We start from the raw sequence: 22279 nt of genomic DNA on the forward strand, positions 1-22279 counted from the left end.
TCAAAAGGTTATAATGTCAACAAAAGCTGTGGGGGGCAATGCCCATTAGTCAGAGAGGCCAGGTTGGGTCTGTGTGGCGGCCACAGAGGGACACTGCTCAGATCTGCCTTCCAGCATACCTGCTGTGAGAAAGGCAGCTGGCTGACAGCCCCAGCTGCTGCATCTTTGGATCCACCTGAATGTTTGTGCTCCCGTCACTGCTCCTAGCTGAAGAGGAGTATGGCAGGGGTACTAGGTCTGGACCATTTCTGCCTGATGGAGGATGATTCTAATAGTCAGTTCCTGCCTGGGGTTCCCTTAGAGATACACTGTAATCTAAGACTCTCTCCACTCAATTCTGCCTTTTTTCTCTCCTCTCACATGGCAGGCTGTCCTATCTCTTTGTGCTTCTTCTGCCTCCTTTATTCATAGGTGCTTTGCAAGAAATCTCTTGCACACCCAATAGTGTCTTCACAATTGCTTCTAGTAGGACCCAAACTGACAGTCTAATACATTCCTGGTCTGGGTGCAGCAATACTTCTTGGGGTGGGCAAATATTGGGAGAAAGACCAATGGATAAAATCATTTGCAAAATATGAAGTGGGCTGAGCAGGGTATACGATTCAAAGAAAATAAACACAACGTTCATCAGAAAATGCAGTGAGCTGGCGGACTGAAAATGCATGTTTACCCAGGGGAGAAAAATAATGGATGGAGCTAGGTTTTAACCCTAATCCCACTATCTCTTAGGGCAAGTCAAAGAGTTTAACTTTCTCATCTATTAAATGGAAACTATTACACTTACCTTGCTCTCTTGTTCTAAGACTGAAGATACAATGATGTTGTTGTTATTAGATGCTGTCTTGTCAACTACAACTCAAGATAATCCCATGAACAACAGGTCAGAACCTCACCCTATCCTGCACCACCCCACCGTCTATGCCAGGCTCCAGCCTTTTGTTCTTGTCACTGTCTCATCAGGGTTTTCCTCTGTTTTTCTGACCCTCCACTTTTTCCAGCATGGTGTCTTTTCCCAGGGACTGGCCCCTCCTAAAAACATTCTCAAAGTATGGAAGATGAAGTCTCACAATCATTTTTTTGAGAAACGCTCTGGTTGTACTTCTTATAAGACATTCTTTTTTTTCTTCTGACAGTCCACAGTATATCCAATACTCTTTGCCAACACTATAAGTCAAAGCCATCAATTCTTCTCTGGTCATCCTTATTCACTGTCTAGCTTTCAAATGTATATAAAACAATGGAAAATACCATGGCTTGTGGCAGGCACACGTTAGTGTTCAAAGTGATAGCCTCATTCTTGAGCACTTTAATGAGGTCCTTGTTAGAAAATTTGTCCAGTGCAACAGGTCTTTTGATTTCTTGACAACTGCTACCAGTCATGTTGATTGTGGATCCATGTAAAATAAAAATCACTGGCAAATTCAATCTTTTCATATAAAGCACTAATTTTAGTGCCTGGTCTATAAGACACTACCAATTCAGAGTAACCTCAAAACTGACTCCCATTGGATTTCCGAGGTTATAAACTACACAGGAGATTGCTCATCTTTGTCCTGCGGAGCCTGTGACAGATTACCTCACATGTCCTTTGGATTAACAAATTCCTCTCAAGCCACCAGACCTTCCTGTTGTTGTTATGTTGTTACGTACTGCCAGGTTGGGATTGACTCATAGCTAACCTTCCACTAGGTTTTCAGAGACAGTAAATCATACAGTAGGAGATTTCCCATCTTCCTTCTGTGGATTCAAACTGCATGTCTTTGATTTTCAGCTCCTTACCACTAAGCCATCAGAACTCCCTCAGCTATTATTAACAATTAGTATTGTCCTTTAGAAGAGAGAGAACACTTTCCACCAGCTTAAAGCCGGGAAGATTCTGGTTCATTAAAAAAAGGACTAGACCCATTCTGAAAGGAGACCTGGGGCTTGGCCCCCTCTGGTGATGACCACTGGGAAAGGTGAGGCTCCTGTGTCCACCCTGAGGCAGCTGCCCCACTCTACCCTGTGGTAGGAGCCTACTGGGGGAAGGAACAGAGGAAGCAGGGAAATAAGGGCAAAGGGCCTCCAATTTCAGGGGAGCTGAAGTACCTTCAGACAGAATGAGAAATGGACCAGACTTAAAGGCTAAAAGGGGTGTCAGAGTCTAGACCTGAAGATCAGACCCCTTTGGGGTCCTCCTCTTTCTTTGGTTTATCACCCTCAGAGTACATTTCAAGTGAGTTCTAAGGGACTCTTTTCCTCTTGGGGGCTAGGCAATGGTTTGGGCTTGTCTCAATGTGGTGCTTTGAGTAGTTCTAGTGAAGAGGAGGAATTCCACTAAGACAGTCCAGGTGTCCAGTACTGAGGATATCCCTGTGCCTAGGGGCCCAGTCTCCTGTCCTGGTCCTGATCTGTGTTCCCAGATCTGTCCTGAGTGCCCAGTAAAAGCAGATCCCACAGATCTAGCTGGACACCCACACTCTACCAGCTGGAAGGAAAGGTAGGTGACAAATTAAGTTCCTCAGGGGCTGATTCTCAGGGTGAAAATAATCCAGCAGTTTCAGCACTTGTTCTCCCTCTTACCTCCATTTGTCTCCCTTCTTCCCATACCACAGGTATCCGGTACTGCTGCCAGGATACTTTGTGAGACACAAGGAGAGCAGCCAACAGACTACATGTCCAGGGACTTCATTAGTCTTCCACTCCTCCAGGGCAGTCCATGGAATACTCAGGACCCTTCTCCAATACCCTAGTTCAAAGGCATCAATCCTGGCATCAGAAATTAGAAGATGGCACAGGATAGGACAGGGTTCAGAGCTGTTGTTCAGAGGGTTGCTATGAGCATCTAACAACAGCAGCATCCTCCAGGGCAGGAACCAGTGAATGTTAGTGGGCTGAATGAAGGAATGAAAGAACTGAGGAGACAGAATATACTAAGAAACTCATTACTATTGAGCTGATTTTGACTCAGAGTGATTATATATCTATATCTATATATATATATATACATACATATATACACACACACACACACATCTATCTATATCTATCTCTATATCATCTATCTATATATCTGTATATCTATATCTATCTAAATCTATATACCTCATAGGGCAGAACAGAACCACCCCATAGTTCCAAGGATATAACCTTTGAGTAGACTGCCTCATCTTTCTTTCTTAGGGCAACTATTGGGTTCAAACCAGCAACCTTTTGGTGAGCAACCCACTACTTGTCCCACTGGGGAGCTCTAGTGGCTTAGTGAGTAAGGAGTTGCACTGCCATCCCACAGGCCTGCAGTTCGAATCCACTAGCTGCTCTGAGGGATAAAGATAGGCAATTTCCTCCCCTGCAATTTATAGCCACTGAAAACCCACTAGATGCTTCCCTATGAGTCGGTTCTCACTCAAAGGCAATTATGGGAGTTAACCCACTGTGGTCAGCTCAGCTCACTGCTGTCAAGTTGGAACCTACTCATAACTGACCCTCCACGGGGGTTTCAGTGGCTGTAAGTCACCTCACAGGAGATGGCAGGTCTTTCAGTCATGGAGCTGCAAGTGGGTGCTCTCCACAGGCAGGAGCCCCCGCAGGTGGGTGCCCCCACTGATGGGTTGGAACCACCAGAAAGGTGGTGCCATTGGGTTAGCAGTGCCACCAGGGCACCACTGTTCTGGCTATGCCCAAACGTTCCTGAATACAACCTCGTCGCTCCTTGGTCTTCTTTAAGCTTCCTATGCACTCACTTCTCTGCTGCCACCTTCTCCATAAGCTAACTATCTTTCTCTCCATTTCTTTTCCCCATCACCTATTTGAGAAGACAGGCAGCCAGACATTGGCAGGACTGTGAGTTACTTACTTCTCCACCAATTTCCATGTTTATAAACCATTATAATATCTGTGGATCAAATGAGATGAGATAAACACCGTGGCAAGGCCAGATTTTCTGCCCGCTCTGAGATCTACACAGCTGACCCTCATGAAGAGGACAAATAACAGTTGTAGCTGTAGAGAGGTGGTTCCCAGGCAAGAAGGAAGCAGCTCAGGTGGGGTGAGGTGGGGTAAGGAGTTCCCGAGGGAGGTAAGTCAAGGGAAGGACTGGCTGGCAGAGGAAGTGAACCCAGGGTCAAGTGGTCTCCACTCAAAGGCAGCTTGACTCTTCAGGGATGGGCTGGATATATGCTCTGGTTTCTCTTTAGTCCTTATGGACATCCGAGGATCAAAGAGTCACTGAACTAGATGTTGGAATGAAGTTCCTCACATAGTTTTTCTTCATCAATCCACACGGCAATCTACATACAATAGGAATTCTTAGTCTTCAATACAGTGGAGAAAGCTGAGGCTCAGAGAGGTGGTCCAGTAGCTGGTAAAGAGTAGGACCAGGACCTAATCAGTCTGGGTGACTCCCCTCTTTGTCCTGAAAGGAGGAGATAGACTTGGCGCTGCTTAATTCTCTGCCTGCCTACTGTGTGCCAGAACTTCGGGCTAGGTGCTGGTTATGTCAAGTGAACAAAGCAGATGTAGTGTTAATGCCATATCATTTACAATCTCAATGGGGAAGACTGGCAAGGAGCTGGGAGAGAATGGTACATTCTGTTTGAGGCCATATCCCTAGAACCAAGGACATCCTGAGGAGGGACAGGGGACCTAGCCAGAGGATGAATGAAGGCCTCTTAGAATCAGTGTGACCTGGAGTGTCATGGTGAAGAACTACCTCCATTATAGAAAAGGGTTAACTTTCCTCTCCAAAGTCAGGCCAATAGTGAGGTTAGATATAGTTGCTTCTTGTAAGGGAAGCCTTCCTCACCAGCCTTACTCATCCCACTTAGCTCCACCTTCTCACCATGGTCACAGATCCCTAAGGAACAGAATTGATTCTTAGGAACTAACAGCAAAGAACAAGCTCAATCATGGCAGGTTCGGGCTTCTGTTGTCTGTACCATGGGAAGACCGGCATCTCTGGAAAGCAGTTGTGGAGCCCACCCTCTACTAGCCCAGTAATTTGTCCTGCCCTATCTTTTCCTGGGCCTATATCTGCAAGAAACTACCTCTTGATCAACACCCTTGTAGCTCTCAGTGCTAGGAATAACATAGCCTTGTTCAACACAAAGATCCCTTTTTCATTTGAAACGAAAATGCACTGAGAGCTTCCTTACTTAGGAAATATGCCTTCCTCGGGGGAGGAGCCAGTATCTCGTACTTCATGCCCTATCTCAAGGCATAAGCCATGTAGCTGTGCTTTGAGAATTCCTGTGGACCAGGAATTATTCCTAATGGAATCTACCCTTTGGAGGCATCCTAGAAGTCAAGCCTGGGATCAGTGTGGTCTATTAGAAGCCCCACATGCAATAAATAATGCCCCTCTGGGCTGGCCCAGGCAAGTGACATTTTGCTTAGGTGCTCAACTTGCAAACTACCTCTCTTCACCCATGGAGACGGGTATCTGGGAAATTGGGTCTTAGGAATTCAGAAGAGAGAATCACAGAGATGCTCACACGGTATACAAAGCAGCTTTATTAAAAATTCCACTATTAAGACAACAAAGCCTTCACAAGGGCTTGATCAAAAAGTACAAATTTTAAATAAATGTATCATAAAAGAGGCAGGCAGATGCACCAGCCAGTCACAACCTCTAGTGCTCTGGGGAGAGGAAGGTAAAGGCAGTTCCCAGAGCCCTGAAGAGCTGGGCACAGTGGTCTTTGGATGTCTGCAGGGTTGGTTTCTAGAGTGACCAGGCAAGCAACTTGCCTCAATTTTCTTTCTTTGGAAAAAAGAGAAAGAACCTGGCAAGTGCAGGAAGTCCTGGAGCAGAAAGGCAGAAAAGGCATTTATAAGGCACCAGTGCTGACTCCAAACCTGAGGAGCATGAATGAGATCAAGCTGCAGGGCTCCTGGCTCTGGTTGTGCTTCCGACTGGTGCTACCTCTGGGTTCTGTCACAGGTTAAATCAAGGTGGGGGCCCCATGGATTGCATAGCCTGGCAGCTCAAGGCCTGGAGTAAGACACCTGGATCAGAGAGGTGTGTTGCTCCATTGTCAAACTAGTGTTTGGCTCTGTCAAAGCAAGAATCATCACACCAATCCTCAAGGGAGTACCAGGTTTTCTGTCCAGTTCTGTCCACTGAGCCACTGTGGACACCCATCGTGGGCAAGGAACTTCTAAGAGCAGTCACCACTATCTAGAGAAGCCCTAAGCCTCAGAGCTAAGGTTTCTCAGCTTAAGAAACTGGCACTGTTAAAATTGGTCCCTAACAGTTGCTCAGCCTGTACCAATGATCACTGGTGACAAGCCTCCTGGGTGACATTAGGCAGTGGGTAGGCAAAGAGGGAGAAGTCCAGGATGTACTTGGGCAGCACATCCTGCAGCAGAGCCCGAGGGGTACTGCAGAGGTGGTAATGCAGGCTTTCAGGGCTGGCAGGACGATACCAGGCTTGGCGAGTGGGGAAACGAACATGGGATGGTGCCCGCACCCATTCCAGCACTTGGTTGGCGTCAGCCTCCAGCCTCTCATAGGAGCCCACAAAATCATAATGTACAGCACAAGGCTGGCACAGGTGGTACACAGGCATCCAGTGCTCGTTCATGCGCTCAGGGTCCTCATCCACTAAGTATCGCAGGAATTCTGGGAAAGTGACATCGTCTCCTGCAGGGCTAGGACCAGCACTGGCCCGGTACCGCTTCACAATCTCAGCCCCATAGCGCTGCTGGTACTCTCTGATCTCACCAAACTTGTTGCGGTAAGCAGAGAGAAGGCGTTCCAGAGGGTCCCGTACAAACAGGAACTTGAAGTAGTGCTGAAGGCGGTAGCGAATTTCCTCTGGCCTTAGGTCAGCCAGGAACACCAGATCATTGCGGTGGTCCATCTTGAGGCGGACATCCACGCTGTCCAGGACACCCGCCAGCACCTTCAGCACCCGCTTCCAGTTGGAGCAAGCCACCTTGGGGACGTAGCAGTAGAGGAAGCGGTAGCGGTCACTGACAAGGATGTGGCGCAGCAGGGTGCGCCGCTGCCCCACAGGCAGGTCCCAGGGGTCCCGGGGCATGCCCGGCTGTCCGCACACAGCCCGCAAGGTCCGGTTCCGGACATCCTGCCGCACCTGCAAATCCGAGTCCCCAATGTCCATGGTCAGCCCCCCAGGAGCAGGAGCTGCCCCGCGCCAGGCCGCGGCCTCACGACTGGGAGGGTGCAGAGGAAGGGGCTTCATCTCAGCCAGGATACCCCGCTCGATCATGAGCAGAAGCCCGCTGGAGGCCACGATCACTGCGAACATCAGCATGGACGGCAGGAGAAGCGGCGGCCCCCCGATCCCGGCCCGGGCCCTGCCTAGCGGCGCCCGCCTCAGCGCCCGGCCCAGGGGCTCGGCGCCATTTGGGGCCGCCAGCGGGGTCAGCGGGCGGGGGAACATGGTGCTCCGGGGGGTCTGAGCGGCCCAGCTGGTGCGAGGGGCGGGATCGGCCGGGACGTGAGCAGGGGTCCCGACCGCAGGGTGCGGAGCGAGCCGGGGCACGGAGGGCTGGCAGGGGCCCCGGCGCACGCGAGGGTGGCCAGCTCTGGGCTGCAGCCACAGAGCAGGCGGCGGCGGGAGCAGCGAGGGACCAGGGCCGGATGTCCCGCCCGACCGCTCCCCGCCCCCGGCCCCTGCCGTGACACAGGCACGGGGGCGGGCCCAGCCGGGGGCGGGGAGAGGGGCGGGTGCCCCTGCGGGAGAGGGTGCCTGCAGGGAGCAGGGTTGTGTTCCCCCAGCTTCAGAAACAAAAGCTGCCCAGATCCCAAAGGTTGGCGAGGCCCCAGGCCGTGCGGCTCCTTCTCTCCCACAACTCGTAGCTTCCAGAAGGACAGCACAGGCACCCGCCACGCGCTCAGGCCAGGCCCAGCCCATCCTCCAAGAGTGGGTCTACAAACCGGGGGGCCAGTCCTGCGCTGCGAGCCCAGACATGCTGAAGACCAGTGTTTCTGGCTAGAAAACCGTGCTCCTCTTTAACCCCTTTCATTCCCTCAGCCTTGTAGCACTGACAACTCCAGGAATAGGTCCTCTTTGACAATAGCCAAGGGAACAAAATTGTGACCAGTGGCTCATCTCCATGGTGACTCTTGGGATTAGCTATCTGGCAAACTATAGTGCTTATCAAATGAGCAACACTGGACCATCTAGAAAAGGAATCTCTCCCCTTCTGCCTTTCTTCCCCTAAGGCTGAGGTGCTATGCTAACTGGGCCACAGGACTGGTGAGGTCTGCACACAGGAGGGTGCAGGAGCTGAAGGCATAGGGCAGGCATCACAGGAAAGAGCTAGTGACTTCCCTGGCACCTAGCCGGCCAATGTGGCTCAGATAGGTATGGGAGCACTGTTGATATCAGTCACGTGTTTAGCGATCTGTACTGGTCATGAAGCAAAGTATCAGACTTCAGGCTGTATGCATGCTGCTTCAGGGCCAGTGTGCATCAGTAATGACTGGATAGGAACCCCCCTTTACCAAGGCAGGCAGTTGTTCTGTGTTTTGTGCACATGACTTGTGGTTGTCAGAGCTGCCTGGGAGTTAGGTACTATGGACATCCAATGAGTAAGCCTGACTCTAAAATATAAATGCCTAATCATGATCCTTCAGAAATTAATGAAGCACCAAAGTGAACGAGATGGGAGAAGCAGTTGATTCCTGGCAAACTACTGAAATGATGAACAGCAGATACTACAGGATTTGTTTAGTGGTGAAACAGGGCAGCAAAGAGATGAATTCAAAAAGAATAGTTCTGAGGGGTGAAAAATAAGGATAGAGGGTTTGTGAATGACCATAAAAGTCCTACTAATATGAGAGCACATAGGATTGGGAGGAACAAGGGGAGCCTCCCTACATCCCACTGTCTAAATGCTGGGGTGCACAAAGTAACCATAGGCACACAATAGCCCATGCATGGCTTTAGAAGTGTGCATTAAGATTTAGCCTTCACTGCACCCTTTGTTTCCAATACCGGTAACTAAAGATACTTGATTTGGTGGTGGAATTACTTTTAATGTAAGTAAATTATTTTAACAGTAAGCAGGTCTTTACATTGAGTCTTTGAGTGATGCAAACAGTTAAACACTCAACTAACACCAACTAGTTCTAAGCCACCTGAAGGTTCTTGCCAGATGACTTGCTTGTGAAAGGCCATAACCTTGAAAGCTCTAATGAGCAGCTCTACCTTACACACACAGGGTTACCATGAATTTGTACTGTCTCGATGGCAACTAAGAACACATTTATATTAAAAAAGGCAAGAAGCCTTTTCAAAGATTCTGGTAATTTGGTCTTACGTGCTCATTTCTGTTAAGAGGACTGTTTTATGTTAACAAAGTCCACTTAAAATCAGGAATAGTCACTTACTCTGGAAGACTTTTTGGGAAAGGTACTTATCTCCCCACCAGTTTCCTGTCTGTAAAATGAGGCTAGGATCCCACCCATCTCCTGGGATACTTATGGACAATACAGCAATGTAGCTGCACAAGAGCATATCCACTCATGTGTCTGTGCCACTTACAGCCTCTACAGAACTGGCTGGCACCTGCTCCCACAACCAGATGTCCTTACTAAAATGTCCAAGAGAGTTGGTGGCTGGTGTTCTACCTTCTAGAAGTCTCGTGGCATTAATGGTCCACCTTCACCTTCAGCACAGTTACAGAGAACTGGGGCTGGGGCTGGGACTGAGGCAGGTACCCAGAGTCAAACCCATGTGACTTGGCCTTCATTCCTTCAGCAAAAAAGGAGAGCTGGTTATACAATATGGACGTTCTAGAGCAATTTCTGCTGACAATTCCCTAAAGCAATGACCAAAGGTGACAGGGTGACATCTTTACCAAGCATCTACTCAGGGACCAGTTTCCAGATCCCTCACGAGGTATAGGTGGAAATCTAAAAGTTTTACAACCAGTAGTGAATTTCCTGTCCCATCCCTCTTCTCCTTTTCTAGCTTCCTGTTGCTTATTGCTATGTGAGGCTTTGTGTTGCAAGGGTTAAATGAGACGACCCCCCCAATAAAATAAAAATCAGTCCCTCTACACAGCCCACACCAAAGAAGACAGGACACACAGGAAATGATCCTTTTCTAAATCAATACAATTTCTCAAATTTATTTTTTTTTTCTCTTAAAGAAGTACTTCTAATCTCTGTCAAAAGGAAGGTGAGGAAAGGTCCTTCTTCCCTTGTAAACACTGAAATACAGATCTGGGGAACCAGGGTCGACACACACAAAAAGTGCATTTTACAAAATATCAACTAAAATATATTTTACATGGATTATGCTTCCATTGATATGCTACCAGCTGCATTTTCAGGTTTGAAAAAAATATTTCCACATTTAAGAGATTTCAAAAGCATTTACCTTCTGGGCAGCAGACTCTACCTCCTGGGAGGGGCAACACATTATGCCTCCTTGGAGGGGCCTGGATGTCCTCTCCTGATGGGACAGGCCAGGTACCTTGGCTTCAAGGGCTGGCACCATAGGAATGAACAGGTCCAAGGATGGCTCTCCAGAGCCCCCAGTGTCACTCTGCCAATCTCTCTTATGGCCCCAGCTCCTAAACTAACATCTTCCACCAAACAGCTTACTCAATTTATAGGGATCCAACTTCCTTCCCTTCAGGTTTGGGATTGGTTTTCCCAAGCTTAATCACCACTGAAGCCTCCAGGCCTCATCCAAAAACCCAATGGACCAATCAATGAAGGGCAGCCTGTCTTCTGGACAGTATGAGACTTAGGTGTGCTTGGGAGACCCTTAAGGATCCACTTCCACCTCCTCCTCCAGCTCCTGACCAAGATCTGTCCTTATCCAGTGCTGCTCTGTGCTCGTGCCCCCAAGGGTGTGCTCCTAGGGAAGTGTTCAGCTAGCAGGTTGCCAATGGCCAGGCCCAAGTCATACTGTACTGCCTCCCTCTCCCAATCATGCTCCTCTTTGGTACAAATAGGAAATAACTAGGCCATCCTGGCCCCTTCATAGGTAGCCCCAGGCAAGGATGACAGGGGGCTGAGACGCCTAATCTATTCTGGGGAGCAGTATAGGGTGAGAATAGGGCCCCAAGAAAACAAGAACAATCTGAAAAGCTCCTAGAGTGAATGGATGCAGCTCAGCAGGTCTGTGGACTGATACAGTGTTGATTCTTGTTGGGATGTAAATTAGTGCAATCTACAAAAGACTAGGGTATGGGGTGGCAGGGCAAAGGGAGCCACAACACTCCTTTGGTTTGATTTCAGGTGGGTGTGGCTTGAAGAATCATGTGTGAAGTTCTGCAAGAGGTTTCCTAGAACCTCAAAAGTGTAAGGCAAGAGGAAAAGTCTTCAACAAATCAGGTAGCAATTTTCCTTGCCCCCTGCCCCCATCCCCTCCCAGCACCCATCTGAATTCCCCTGACACAACAGACCTCCTGTTAATCAGGTTAACTTCTGGGAAACTAGACTTGCTGGGTGGCCATTCCCAGGAGGTCGGCAGAGGCCAACACCAACTGTGGTGGCCTGGTCAACTTATCCCAGCACCAGGGGCTGCTGCAGGGGAGAGGAAAGAAAGCCAGGGAGACGTCCAAGCCCAGGAAGAAGAAATCAATGTTCTGGAAGCCAGACTCTTGGCTCTCTATGCCTCAAAGGAAAAAGCTCAGAGCTGTGTTAAGAGTCTGGGAGGGCCTGGCACCAGGCTGAAGGGGAAGTAGTGGGTCACAGTGGGTGAGGTAAAGCTGGCTCCCACTCCCCCCTTGGAGGGACCTGCTGGGAGGCCACAGAAGGGCCTGCTGGGCCTGATTCCTGAAGGACCTTGCCTCTACCACTTCCCCAGACCCCTCCCTCTCTGGCTTGGCTCAGTCTCAGAGAAGACTGCTTCTTCAGGGATCTCCATCCAGGAGACCAGAGAGGTACTACAGACCAAGCAGAAAGCCCTGATGCTGTTACACCCTGGCCACCCCTCCCCTCCCCATGGGCCCAAAACCTGGAGGGGCCCCGGTTCTCCCCATTCTCAAGAGAACCACAGGCCAGCAAACTCAGACCCCTGTGGCCCCTTAACCAAGTGCTGTGCTTCAATCAGTGCCCCTGCCCTGAGCCCTACTTGCCCGTGGGAAACCCCAGCCTGGGTATGAGGTGGCTACTGGGGGTTCTTGAGGATGCGGCCATGACGGAAGTCATAGACATGGCGGCAAAGAAACACCAGCTCAGGGTCCGTGTCTTCCGGCACTGTGCGGTGTGGTGGGGTAGAGTAGTCCGCAGAGGGGGGCACCAGTGCTGTCTTTCTGCTGGGGAGTCCCTCTCCTCGGCGCTTGGCCATGGCACAGAATCTGTAGCAACACAACATTTGCTGTCTTTCCCACAGTCACCTTTCATAGGAAGATCAATCCCTTACCCACTCTGCCCAGAGACCTGGGACAACCTCTTTTGCCCAATGTTCCTGTCCTGGGGACTGTGTACACTCTGAAAACTGCCATTCCACCTTCTCTACAGAAAAGACGAAAGCTACACTTGCCTGGGGTCCCTCTAAATCACCTGTCATCATCTCCAAAAACAGTACTATAAACACCCCACCAACTCTGTCGGCAAACTATAAAGAAGTTGGGGGGGGGGGGAGTGTGAGGTCCAAAAGGTGCCAAAGCAGAGTGACACGACCTCTTGGGGATTCCAGGCAGCCCCTACACAGCCCCAGGGATTCTGAACATACAGGCACTACCTACCTGCAGTACTCAGCAAAGGTCAGCACGTAGCACTTCTCCTCAATGCAGGCCACACTGTTCTGGTCCTGATGTCGAGATGCAAAGACTTCATTCTGCAAAGGCTCAAGGAGAGGACAGGAGAAGATGGGTTATGAAGGCTGGGAAGCATTTATATCCCAAGGGAGCAAGGCATATTAATTCCTGCAGTGAGACTTCTGAGATGACTCCAGAAAGCCAGGGGAATGCCTGGAAATTCAGAATAAGCACCCAAAGCCCTATGCTGCTTTTCCTAGGTCCTGCCCTGTCCTGTCCAGTCCCTCAACTGTCCCCACACTCTCAACCACCTAACCCAAGTACAGGGGAAGACAGGGAATGTGAAAGTGAGCCTGGGTGGGCACAAAGGGAGTACAACCCACTTGATAGTCCTCTCCCATCCCATAGCTAAGAGGAACGTCCAGATGGAGGAAAGGGAATATTTTTCTTCCTTTCTCTATACTACAAGCAGTGTCAAAGCTCTATTTCCCGTTTCCTGCAGCCAGGGGGATAGATCTCACTTCCATTCTGGCACTTCCTGTCCTTTAAAATGAATTCAGATTGTGCTGGGGCAACCTGAGGCACATGGAAAAGGGGCTAAAACTCCAAGTCCTCAACAGGTTTGTGTTCTCTGCAATCCAAGCAACATGCTCAAGGACTTAAATGTGCATAGCTGCCTGAAGGGCCTTGTCCCAACTTCCTGGGACCACTCCCTGATTCCCACTACCCTTTGCCATCCAGACCCTCCCAGCTCTATGTGCCAGGCAGCTCACCTCGTGCATGCTGGGACTTCGGCCTCCCTGCAAGTGCTCAGGTCTGTAATACCAAAGTAGGCTCATCATCAGCTCTCCTGGAGAAACAACAGAAATGGTCATGGCTTGAGCTGGCAACCTGAGTTACATAGATAGGCAGGCAGTCCGGTTGGCTGGTTGCCCTAGAGGCTGATCTAACCTCAATGCCGGGGCCAACCCAACTGGCTCCAGTTGCCCATGTCCCCTGCCCCAGGCTAAGCCTGGCATTCAGTGGCCTGGAATGTTGTTAGGCACAGAGAGAAGGGAGCGAACACTGACAGGTGAGGAAGGGGGACAGGTGCCAAGGCTCTGGTGGCTGGAAAGGATAAGGAGCTGATCAGCCCGAGCCACAAGGTTGTCAGCAGAAGAGAGACCCCAGCTGAATGGAAGACAGACTATGCCAGGAACTTAGGGAGCCTCATGCCAGGTCAAAGTCAGGCAGGGGTAGTTGAGTCCTTAAGAAGCCTGAGGGGGTGTGGGGGATAGGAGGATGGTACCTGATTCAGGATTTTCCCAGAGAGCAGATATCTTGGCCACATAAGGTGTAGACGTCTTTCGCGGGCCTGACTTGAGGAGGACAGTGTCCCGGACTCGGATCGTCTCTCCATGCCGTTCAACAGCCTGGTAGCTCTTTCGGATAGCTGGTTCTGGTTCATCCTGGGCAATGAGCCAAAGACACAAATAGGCTTGAGGGGCCACACTCTCAGTGAAGAGGGCTGGCAGGGTAGAGGAAAAGAATGACATCCTCTCTATGTTTTCCTCAGGCAATCAAACCAGTAAGGATAGGAAAGTACAGAAGCAGTTTGCATGTTGGACCTTTTTCTAAAACCCTGGCTTTCAAGCAAATACTAGGGTTAAGGAATGAGTTTGGTTGGAGAAAGGATGAAATGAAAATGATGGGAAAGCAATGTGAACTTCTGATGCCGAGTTCTGACCACCACAAGCAAACCACCAGCTCCTCTATGCTAGGCCCCAGCAATGGGAACTGCTAAGGCTCCTCAGTGGGAGTGGGACAGTCTGAGTTCGTAAACTACCATTACTTACTATACTATACTTACATTACTATACAACCTCAGTTTCCCCATCTGGAGAACGAGGATATTTTAAGAACCTGGGGAAGTGGTAGAGCTTAAAGGGGTTAATGTATAAAAAGTGCTGAGCTGTCTGATGCTTAGAAAGCTCTCATGAGGGTCCTTCATTGTACTGTCCAGGACGGATGGGAGAGTAAGCAGAGATGAGACGTGCAGGCTCTTCAGGTGGCTGCCCCCAGAGTCAATGAGACAGCAGCCAGCTGTGACTGATTATGTATGTACCCCAACTTCCCCAGCATAGGATTTCTAGGGGAGCAGAAGAGGCTTGATCAGCATTAGTAGTTCCTGAGGTACAACTGAGCTAGAGACCCTAGCTACCAGGCAGAATTGTCACCACTGTGCCTATACCCTTATAGCTAAGATATGGTACTCACCAAGACATAGACAGCCTTCTCACAAGCAGCACCAACAGGCACCCAGCCATTAGTGCGGCGACGGCGACGGCGGCGTGGACGGGGGCGCTGTACACGAGACTGCTTTGGGTGGCTGGGTCTGCGGGCAGCCTTGCTCCTCACAGTGTGCCTACAGCCAGAGCCCGTGCGCAGACCTGACTTGGAACCACTGGGAGGCTTTGCACTCTGAGGGCACGCGCGGGCAACTGTCTGAGGCTCTGAGGTGGGTGTCTGAAGATGGGGGACAGGTTCTGCTGCAGGTGGCACACTGGGCACAGGACACCCTGAGAGGGGGTGTGCTGGTGATGCTGGGTGGCCAGCTTCCAGGAGAGGAAATTCCAGCTGACCCAGGGACCTGCAGCCTTCTAGGAAAGAATAGAGTGGGTCATAGCAGATAAGGTCAAACAGTAACTCCTTATCTATCTATTTTCAGAGTTTGTTCTTGCCTTAATTCTAAGTGAACCTAAAGGTGGCACCTGAGGTGGCAGGCAGAGTCAGGGGTATTCCTTGATTTTAAAAAGATAGGTTCACAAATATCCCTATTGTCCTTCCAACACAAAAGAAAGACAAACAGTGGGAAGAGCTTAACTCTGACAGAATGTCTCTAAAGCCCGTCATAGTGCCACCTGGCATATATATTATTCCCAGCCCTACCTACTCTGGCTACTAGGGTGACTCTAACCAAGTTACTATAGTATACTACCCTCAGTGCCTGAAAATCTAAATAGTCGATGCAAACATCACAGTGTTTACTGTTGTTTTCTTAGCAATTTATTAACTCATTGTATCATTATAACTCTATGAGGCTGGTACCACCATAACAAGCAATACAGGTCACATGGCTAAGAAGCGAAAGAATGAAGATTTCACTCAAGGCAGTCTAATTCCAGAGTCTATGCTTGATCATATGCCACAACACCTCCCATAAGTAAAGCACTTAGAACAGTGCCTGGTATGGAGTGTTTGGTGCTGTTTTTATTATTGGAATGAGAGAGTACGGGTCTCGGGTCCCATGGGTTAGGTATCAAGAGCGGTGTAAAAAAGGGAAAAGCCCATTAAGAAGGCGGTTCTCATTTCTTAAAGCTCCAACTCATACCAGAACCTAAAACAACCAGTCTGTCAGAGCAAACTGGTCTATAAAACTGTTTTATAGACCCCTACAAGAAAAGGTGTGGGAGCATGAGAGAGCCCTAGAAAGGCCCAGCACCTTTAACACTCCAGCACTTGCTGGCCACTGTGGCCAGTGGCCCTGATCACCTTATTTCCACCCAGGAGTCAGGAGATAGCCTGACAGGGCAGAAGAGAATGCAGGGGTATGAGGCAACTGTGAGAATGTCTCAGCAGCTGGAACACAGGCCTCTCAGAGGTGTCTGGGCCTTGTTAGTAGACACCAAAGCTATGAACCCCTACCAAGGTGGTGGCCAAGTATGGGCACAATGCTTTCAAAGTCTTTCAGGCCAAAGTGAAGCTAGCCTTACTGTGGGTGAAAGAGCTCAGTGGGACCTAGTACCCAGCACACTACCTATAAATGCTGGACTTGGCCAGAATGCAGATGGTCTGGGAAGTAAGGAATTCTAGTTTTGCTAAAGGAGGGTGAAGAGAAAAACATGAGAACAACTTTGCAAAAAGCCCTAAGTTTAAAATCTAACTTTCTATTTGAGAAAGCTCTGGTAGCCTAGTGATGAGGAGGTGCACTGCCAATCCTAAGGCAGGTGGTTTGTATACACCAGCTGCTCTTCAGTAGAAGAATGGTTATCTCCTCCTGTATGATTTACAGCCTCAGAAAACCCACTGGAGGGTCACTGGAGAGTCAGTTTGATGGTACACAACAACTACCTGCTATTCAGTCAAAGGATGAACATCTCAACGTGGAGAGACGAGAGCCCCTAATATCACCAGGGTGACCTAACCAATAGGCAAGAAATCTCCAAAAATAGCCTGGACAAAGCAGTGCTAACAGAATGGGCTCTATTTCTTGAGAATACTTACTTTTAGGTTCAGGTACAGTGTAAGGGACTTCTTCCTCCCAGCTTCCCCTACTTCCCACACTAGTCCTCTCTGGCACATCCTACACCCCAGGAGGCTTACCTGCTGCAAAAGGCATTTTGTAGGGAAAGCCACCACAAGTAGTGCCAACGTGGGTGAGAGGCAGCGGCAACACTCCACAGAGGCTGTAGCCATTGGCTCCAGTGTCTTCGCTGGAGCAGTAACGAGGGGAACCCCAGGGAGGATGCTGGAAAAGGGTGCCTGCAGGCACTGAGCTTGGGGCCACGAGGAGCCCCTCATTATGTGCAGCCACTGGGGATAGCTTGCCCTCAGGCAGCATGGGGCAGGAGGTGTAGCCCCCACACTGCAGCCCATCTTGGCCACAGTATAGATAGAAGCTACCTAGTGCAGTGAGCTCAGGTCCACCACACAGGCCACTATAGTCGGCAGGGTTGCCGGGCATTGGCAGGGGTGATAACTGCGGTGCAGGGAATGAGGGTTGGTGCAGTTCCTGCTTAGGGGCAGGTGACTCCTCGCCTGGGCGCCCAGGATCTGGCTTCAGGGCTGCCTGCCCACCCATCAGCAGAGGCAAGTGAGAGCGCAGCCCCATGGGGCTCTCCAGGGCCTTGCTCAGAGGCTGACATAGTGGCTGGGTAGTTGGCTCATGAGGGGTAGCAGATGGCCATGGCCCCTCAGGGCATCCTTCCCAGCTAGGTGGGCCTGTAGCTTCCCCAGAGCCTGGTCCCTGACGGGCCTTCGGATAGTTTTTGCCATTTATCTTGGTCCACTTTGGTCGCAGGGCCCTAGGTGCTGGTGACTCAGTGGAGCACCCATCTGCTTCTGGATGTGCACGTGGTGGGCGCAAAGGTAGCTCCCGCTCTTGGCTCAACTTCAGGAAGGCAGCTGCATTCAAGCTGGCCAGTCTCTTAGGAGCTGGGTCACTATCCCGACGGGCACCTTCATCTGGTGCTGGCTCTGGAGACAGGTCTCGACTTCCTCCTCCAAAGTCCCCCAGCCGGGGCCGCTTCTTGGAGGAGGACCAGCCCCCAGTGGCCCGGTCACGGTCTCTACGGTTAGGGTCTCCCCCTCTGCTGCGGCGGCTATTTGCCAGGCTGCTCGTGTCTTCCCGCTCCAGAATTAGGTTATTCAGGGCCTCAGCATTGAGGGAGGCCAGCCGCCTCTTGCGAGGCTGGGTGAGGCCAGTGTCTTCACTGGACGGGACCAGGCTGGGGGCCTTGGGCAGGTCAGGGGGCAGCTCATCTGCCTCATCTGCACTCCGCGGACCAGCCACACTCTCTAAGCGGGTCAGCAGCACTTTACAGGCCTTGGGCTTCTCAGGAACCAGTGGGCGCTTACGCAGTGGATAGTTCTTGCGGCGCCCTGTGAGGTGTCCAGGGCTCTCTGGCATGCCTGGCTCCATGCCCTCCGCCCCTTGCTCGATACTGCTGCCTTCCATTGGCAGGGGCTCCCGGCGGCCAGTGGGGCCCGAACTCAGCATAGGAAGGGACTTCCTCCGAGTGTGTGTCATGGAGTACCTTCAACCTATAGGATAGAAATCAGCCAATGAATGGAGTTCTGGGATCCCTCAGAATGTTGTGCCTACTTTCTCCCCAACTGTAATCCCTCCAGTAGCTTGAACTATCAGGCCATCTTTCTAGCCTGGCATCTTCCTGGGCCCCTTTCAGAATGTAAAGGTACCATGGGCTCAGGCTACCAGCAGGTCTGGTTCCCCCATCAAACTTTTATCCTAGGGTCCTTCTCTGACTTTCACCAGCTTGGTTCCCTATTTCAAGTCAGAGAACTAGAAGTCAGGAGACGAAAGAAATGGGAGGCACAACTCTTCTCTCTATTCTCTTTTTCTTCCACTAGACAACTATCACAGGTCAAAAACAGGTTCTGAAGACGCCATGCCAGAATGAAGGTCTTGGGGGTCAAAGCCTTTCTTCGGCCAGAGGATCCTGAGACTGGCACAGGAGGATGAGAAGACGGAGAATGAGGCCTAAAATGGGTATCCTGCCTGCTGGGATATGAAGGAAACAATATCCATCTGCTGAGAAGCCCTGCCTAGTAGTCCTAATTTGGGTCTTGGGGGACAGGAGAAGAGGAAATGCTGATAAAATTGTCAGAGGCAGACTCAGCCAGCCCTGGGAGTCAGATCCACCAGAGTTCTGATTCTAGGTAAGACTAGCCCAAGCAGTGTCAATGTCTGGGAATGAGTAGCAGGTAGGCTGGGACCACAAGACCCAGGAGACTTTCCTCGACCTGCAGTAGTTTTAAACTTCCATCAACCACAAAGAGCTGAGACAAGAAAAAATCAAAGAGAAGAACTAAAGCAGAGCCATATGGGGTTGCCTTATTGTCCAGCCTGGCTCCTTTCTCTCTCCTGGTAGGAAGATGCTGGGCAGCAGAGGACAGGTGGGTAGAGTTGCAAGAAGCCCAAGCCCAGAGGCACAGACCGAAAATGCCCCAAAACAGCTATCATCCCCAACTTTTGCTCAGCTACATACCTCTCAGCATGTATCTGTGGCAACCTGAGCCAGGGTCCTAAAGGAGAGGCTAGCCAGGGACGGCAGTGCAGGAAAAGCTGACTCGGCCAAGTCAAGGAGGGACTGCAAGACAGTGCCAGGGGAATTCAGCGGTCGGACTATCTAGCTGTTTGTTCCTACATATCCCTCACCCAAAGCACAGGCTGAGGTCAAGGAAGGTGCCAGACACAACTCTGCCCCTCACCAGGCACCCTTGTAGCCCTCTCCCCACCCAGCAGGCTTGGCTTTTCAGCTGAATTTCCCCACTGCTATTGTTATTCACACTAGAGCAGGGAGCAATTCCTGCTGGGCCCGGATTTAACCCTGGAAGTCCCAAGACCAAAGGCTCTGGGATTCCTGAGCCCTTCTCAGCAGCTCTCTGGATTTGGTCCAGAGGCTAGGTTCACTGGGTACCTTCTCTCCTGGAACATGCTGCACTAGTTGAGAAAGTGTTCAGAAAACCAGGCTGAGGGCAGCGTGGGCGACCCTCACCCGAGAAAGGAAGGACTCGGAGAACTGGAAAGGGGAGAGAGTGTGCCAGATGCTGCTCTGGCCACGTGCGTGCAGGGACCTGCCACTGCCTAGAGATCTGGCCCCAGGCAAGACAGAGTCACAGGAGATACATCCATTCATTCCTGAAGGGCATAAGGAAAGCTCCTAAAAAAAATCCCAGACATTCTAAGTAGGCTTCCTAAGACCCTTGCTGTTTCAAACTCCTGTTTGTTCAGTGAGTAATGCCTCCACTCACTCTCAAAAGCATCACAGAGTTGGAGGTAGAGGAGCTGGCAACAAGAGAAACAGAAATACATCTGGTTTTTTCTAAGAAGGTCCTGATGTTCCCCACCCCCAAAAGACCTAGGATGGGAGACCACAAAGCTGAGCTGGGGCTAATGCCCCTCAAACAGGCCCCACGTTACCAGAGGAGCAAGGCCTGGGAATGGCTGGGGGCCAAGGCTGAGGTCACCTGGACTTGTGGCCTTTAAGACTAGGACACAATGTGCAGAGAGCAAGGAGGGGGCCAAAAGGAAGGAGAAAGCATGCATAAGGAGGTGACAGCAGGTCTGACTGGTGGAAAAGTCCTAAGCAGGAGGGGGTCCTAGGAGCCTTTCTTTCTCAACACATAAGATCCCAACAAGGAAGAGGTCAGGAGGAAGCCAGCACCTGGGGTCCTCACCTTCCAGTGTCAGAACTCTGTCCCTACCATCTGAAAACGGTTCCTGAAGTTTCTGCTCTTTAATTTCTTCTCCAGCCAGCTAGTCCCTAAGGATGCACATGGGACACCCTCTGAATCACAGGGTGCCAGTCACACCTCTGAATTAAGCTTAAGAGCCTCTTACTAGCTTCCATTGAATCTGCCAAATACCCAGTCACCTGCTTAAAAACCCAGGGCCAGCAAAAGCACACTGCAAAACAACTTTCATGTGGTGCCTAGGGAAGCGATGTCGGTCACTGCAGTCCTTGAGGGAGGCTGGGGTCTCTGCTGCCTGCCTCACTGTGCTCACAATCTAAGGAGTCTGGTTGTGAGTCATACTTTCAAGGCATAAGTGTGAGAACTTCAGTGGCAGCTTTTCCCTGGGGTGAGGCTTACAGGAGGGGGCTCCCAGCATGCCAGGGCCCCTCCACCCACAGGGGTGGCTCAGTCAGGTATGGGAAGAAGATCCTAGGAAAGCTTTCCTCCTGATCTTCTCATTTACACAAGAGCTGAAACAGGAACTTTCTACCACTGCCAAGAGACATGGCATATCTGGGTTCCCACAGCACTGTCCTCCTTCTCTCTGGGAAGCCTTGTCCTTTCAGGCACAAGCAGTCCAGGCCTCCTCCAGAGAAGAACCTAGGAGGAACTCCACAGGGCACACTATGAGTCAAGCACAGTCTCAATGGAGAAAACCAGTCTCCAGCTCTAAACAGCAATCAACCAACTGCCTTGAAGCTGGTGGACCTTTAGGCCAAAGACCCACTGAACCAAAAGTTAGGTCCAAAGTATCCATCCATCCACCAAACCCACTGCCACTGAGTCAGTTCCAACATAAAAAAGGCCATCTCAAAAACCAAAAGGACAAGAAGTAAAGAAATTGGATAATTTTTTTAAAAGCCATTTCAGATGCTATGTACATGGGGTCTGGAGTGCAGTGAGGACAAGACGACAAAGACCAAGCTCAGTGTCATGGGGGTTCTGTTCTCAGTAACACCCCAAGTCCACTGAGCTCTGGGAGAAGTGATCTCCACTAGAACAGAAAGGAAGAAATGACCTGTCCCTTGTCTTTAAGTTCCCAAGAAACTCAGTATCTTCAGGCAAGGTCAGAAGATTAGAAAAGTACATGGCCTGAGAAGGCAGGTAAAAGTCTAGATAATTCGCACAGCAGCACATCATTCTTTCTTGGGGCAGAAGAGGCCCATAGCCTTGGCTCCTGCTTATTACCTAGTATGAGGCCAAACCATCCACATCCATACAGGGGGGCTTGAGGACTCAGGGCTCCGCTCACTGCTCTTTCAGAATTCAGGCTCACTCTGAATACTTTTAAGTTTTGCTTTTCAAGGTTCCTGGATTGTTTTTTAAGGTTAGGAGAGTATTTATTCACAGAGGTCTGAGGTAGCAACAAACCAAGTCGTCACCTGAGTGGAAGCCAGGAAGGGCCTTGCCCTAGCCAGCTCCCTCCAATTACAGCTAAAGCCACACAATAAGCACCAAGTAGAGCACAGAGCCCTTCTCTGCAATCTCTTTTGGCATAAAACCCTCTCAAAGGGAGTAATACTCTCTATGAACATAGTTTCTTTTTTTTCTTCTATAATTATATTTTATTAATTTTCATAAACATTTACAGAGATTT

The 22279-nt window shown here is 50.3% G+C and overlaps 2 protein-coding genes across 2 annotated transcripts; both read right to left on the reverse strand.

Moving 5' to 3' along the window:
• Nucleotides 1-6251: 6251 nt before the first annotated feature.
• CHST14 (carbohydrate (N-acetylgalactosamine 4-0) sulfotransferase 14) lies at nucleotides 6252-7382 on the reverse strand. Its single transcript, XM_006883016.1, has one exon. It carries the CDS (start codon nucleotides 7380-7382, stop codon nucleotides 6252-6254), a length of 1131 nt encoding a protein of 376 aa, XP_006883078.1.
• A 4692-nt stretch (nucleotides 7383-12074) lies between these two features.
• Nucleotides 12075-18454, reverse strand: BAHD1 (bromo adjacent homology domain containing 1). Its single transcript, XM_006883017.1, has 6 exons — nucleotides 17029-18454; nucleotides 14923-15305; nucleotides 13955-14114; nucleotides 13440-13516; nucleotides 12655-12755; nucleotides 12075-12264 (listed from the first exon to the last, which is right to left on the reverse strand). Exons 1-6 carry the CDS (start codon nucleotides 18452-18454, stop codon nucleotides 12075-12077), a joined length of 2337 nt encoding a protein of 778 aa, XP_006883079.1.
• Nucleotides 18455-22279: the final 3825 nt, after the last annotated feature.

Source organism: Elephantulus edwardii, unplaced genomic scaffold, assembly GCF_000299155.1.
Source record: "Elephantulus edwardii isolate Elephantulus edwardi_28Jun2011 unplaced genomic scaffold, EleEdw1.0 scaffold00026, whole genome shotgun sequence".
NCBI classification, from domain to species: Eukaryota; Metazoa; Chordata; class Mammalia; order Macroscelidea; family Macroscelididae; genus Elephantulus; species Elephantulus edwardii.

Coding starts and splice junctions, on each gene's coding strand:
- BAHD1 (XM_006883017.1), bottom strand. CDS start 18,454: ATGACACACACTCGGAGGAAGTCCCTTCCTATGCTGAGTTCGGGCCCC. Junction 15,306..17,028: donor CAAAATGCCTTTTGCAGCAG/GTAAGCCTCCTG, acceptor ATTCTTTCCTAG/AAGGCTGCAGGTCCCTGGGT. Junction 12,265..12,654: donor ACCTTTGCTGAGTACTGCAG/GTAGGTAGTGCC, acceptor GTGTTGCTACAG/ATTCTGTGCCATGGCCAAGC.
- CHST14 (XM_006883016.1), bottom strand. CDS start 7,382: ATGTTCCCCCGCCCGCTGACCCCGCTGGCGGCCCCAAATGGCGCCGAG.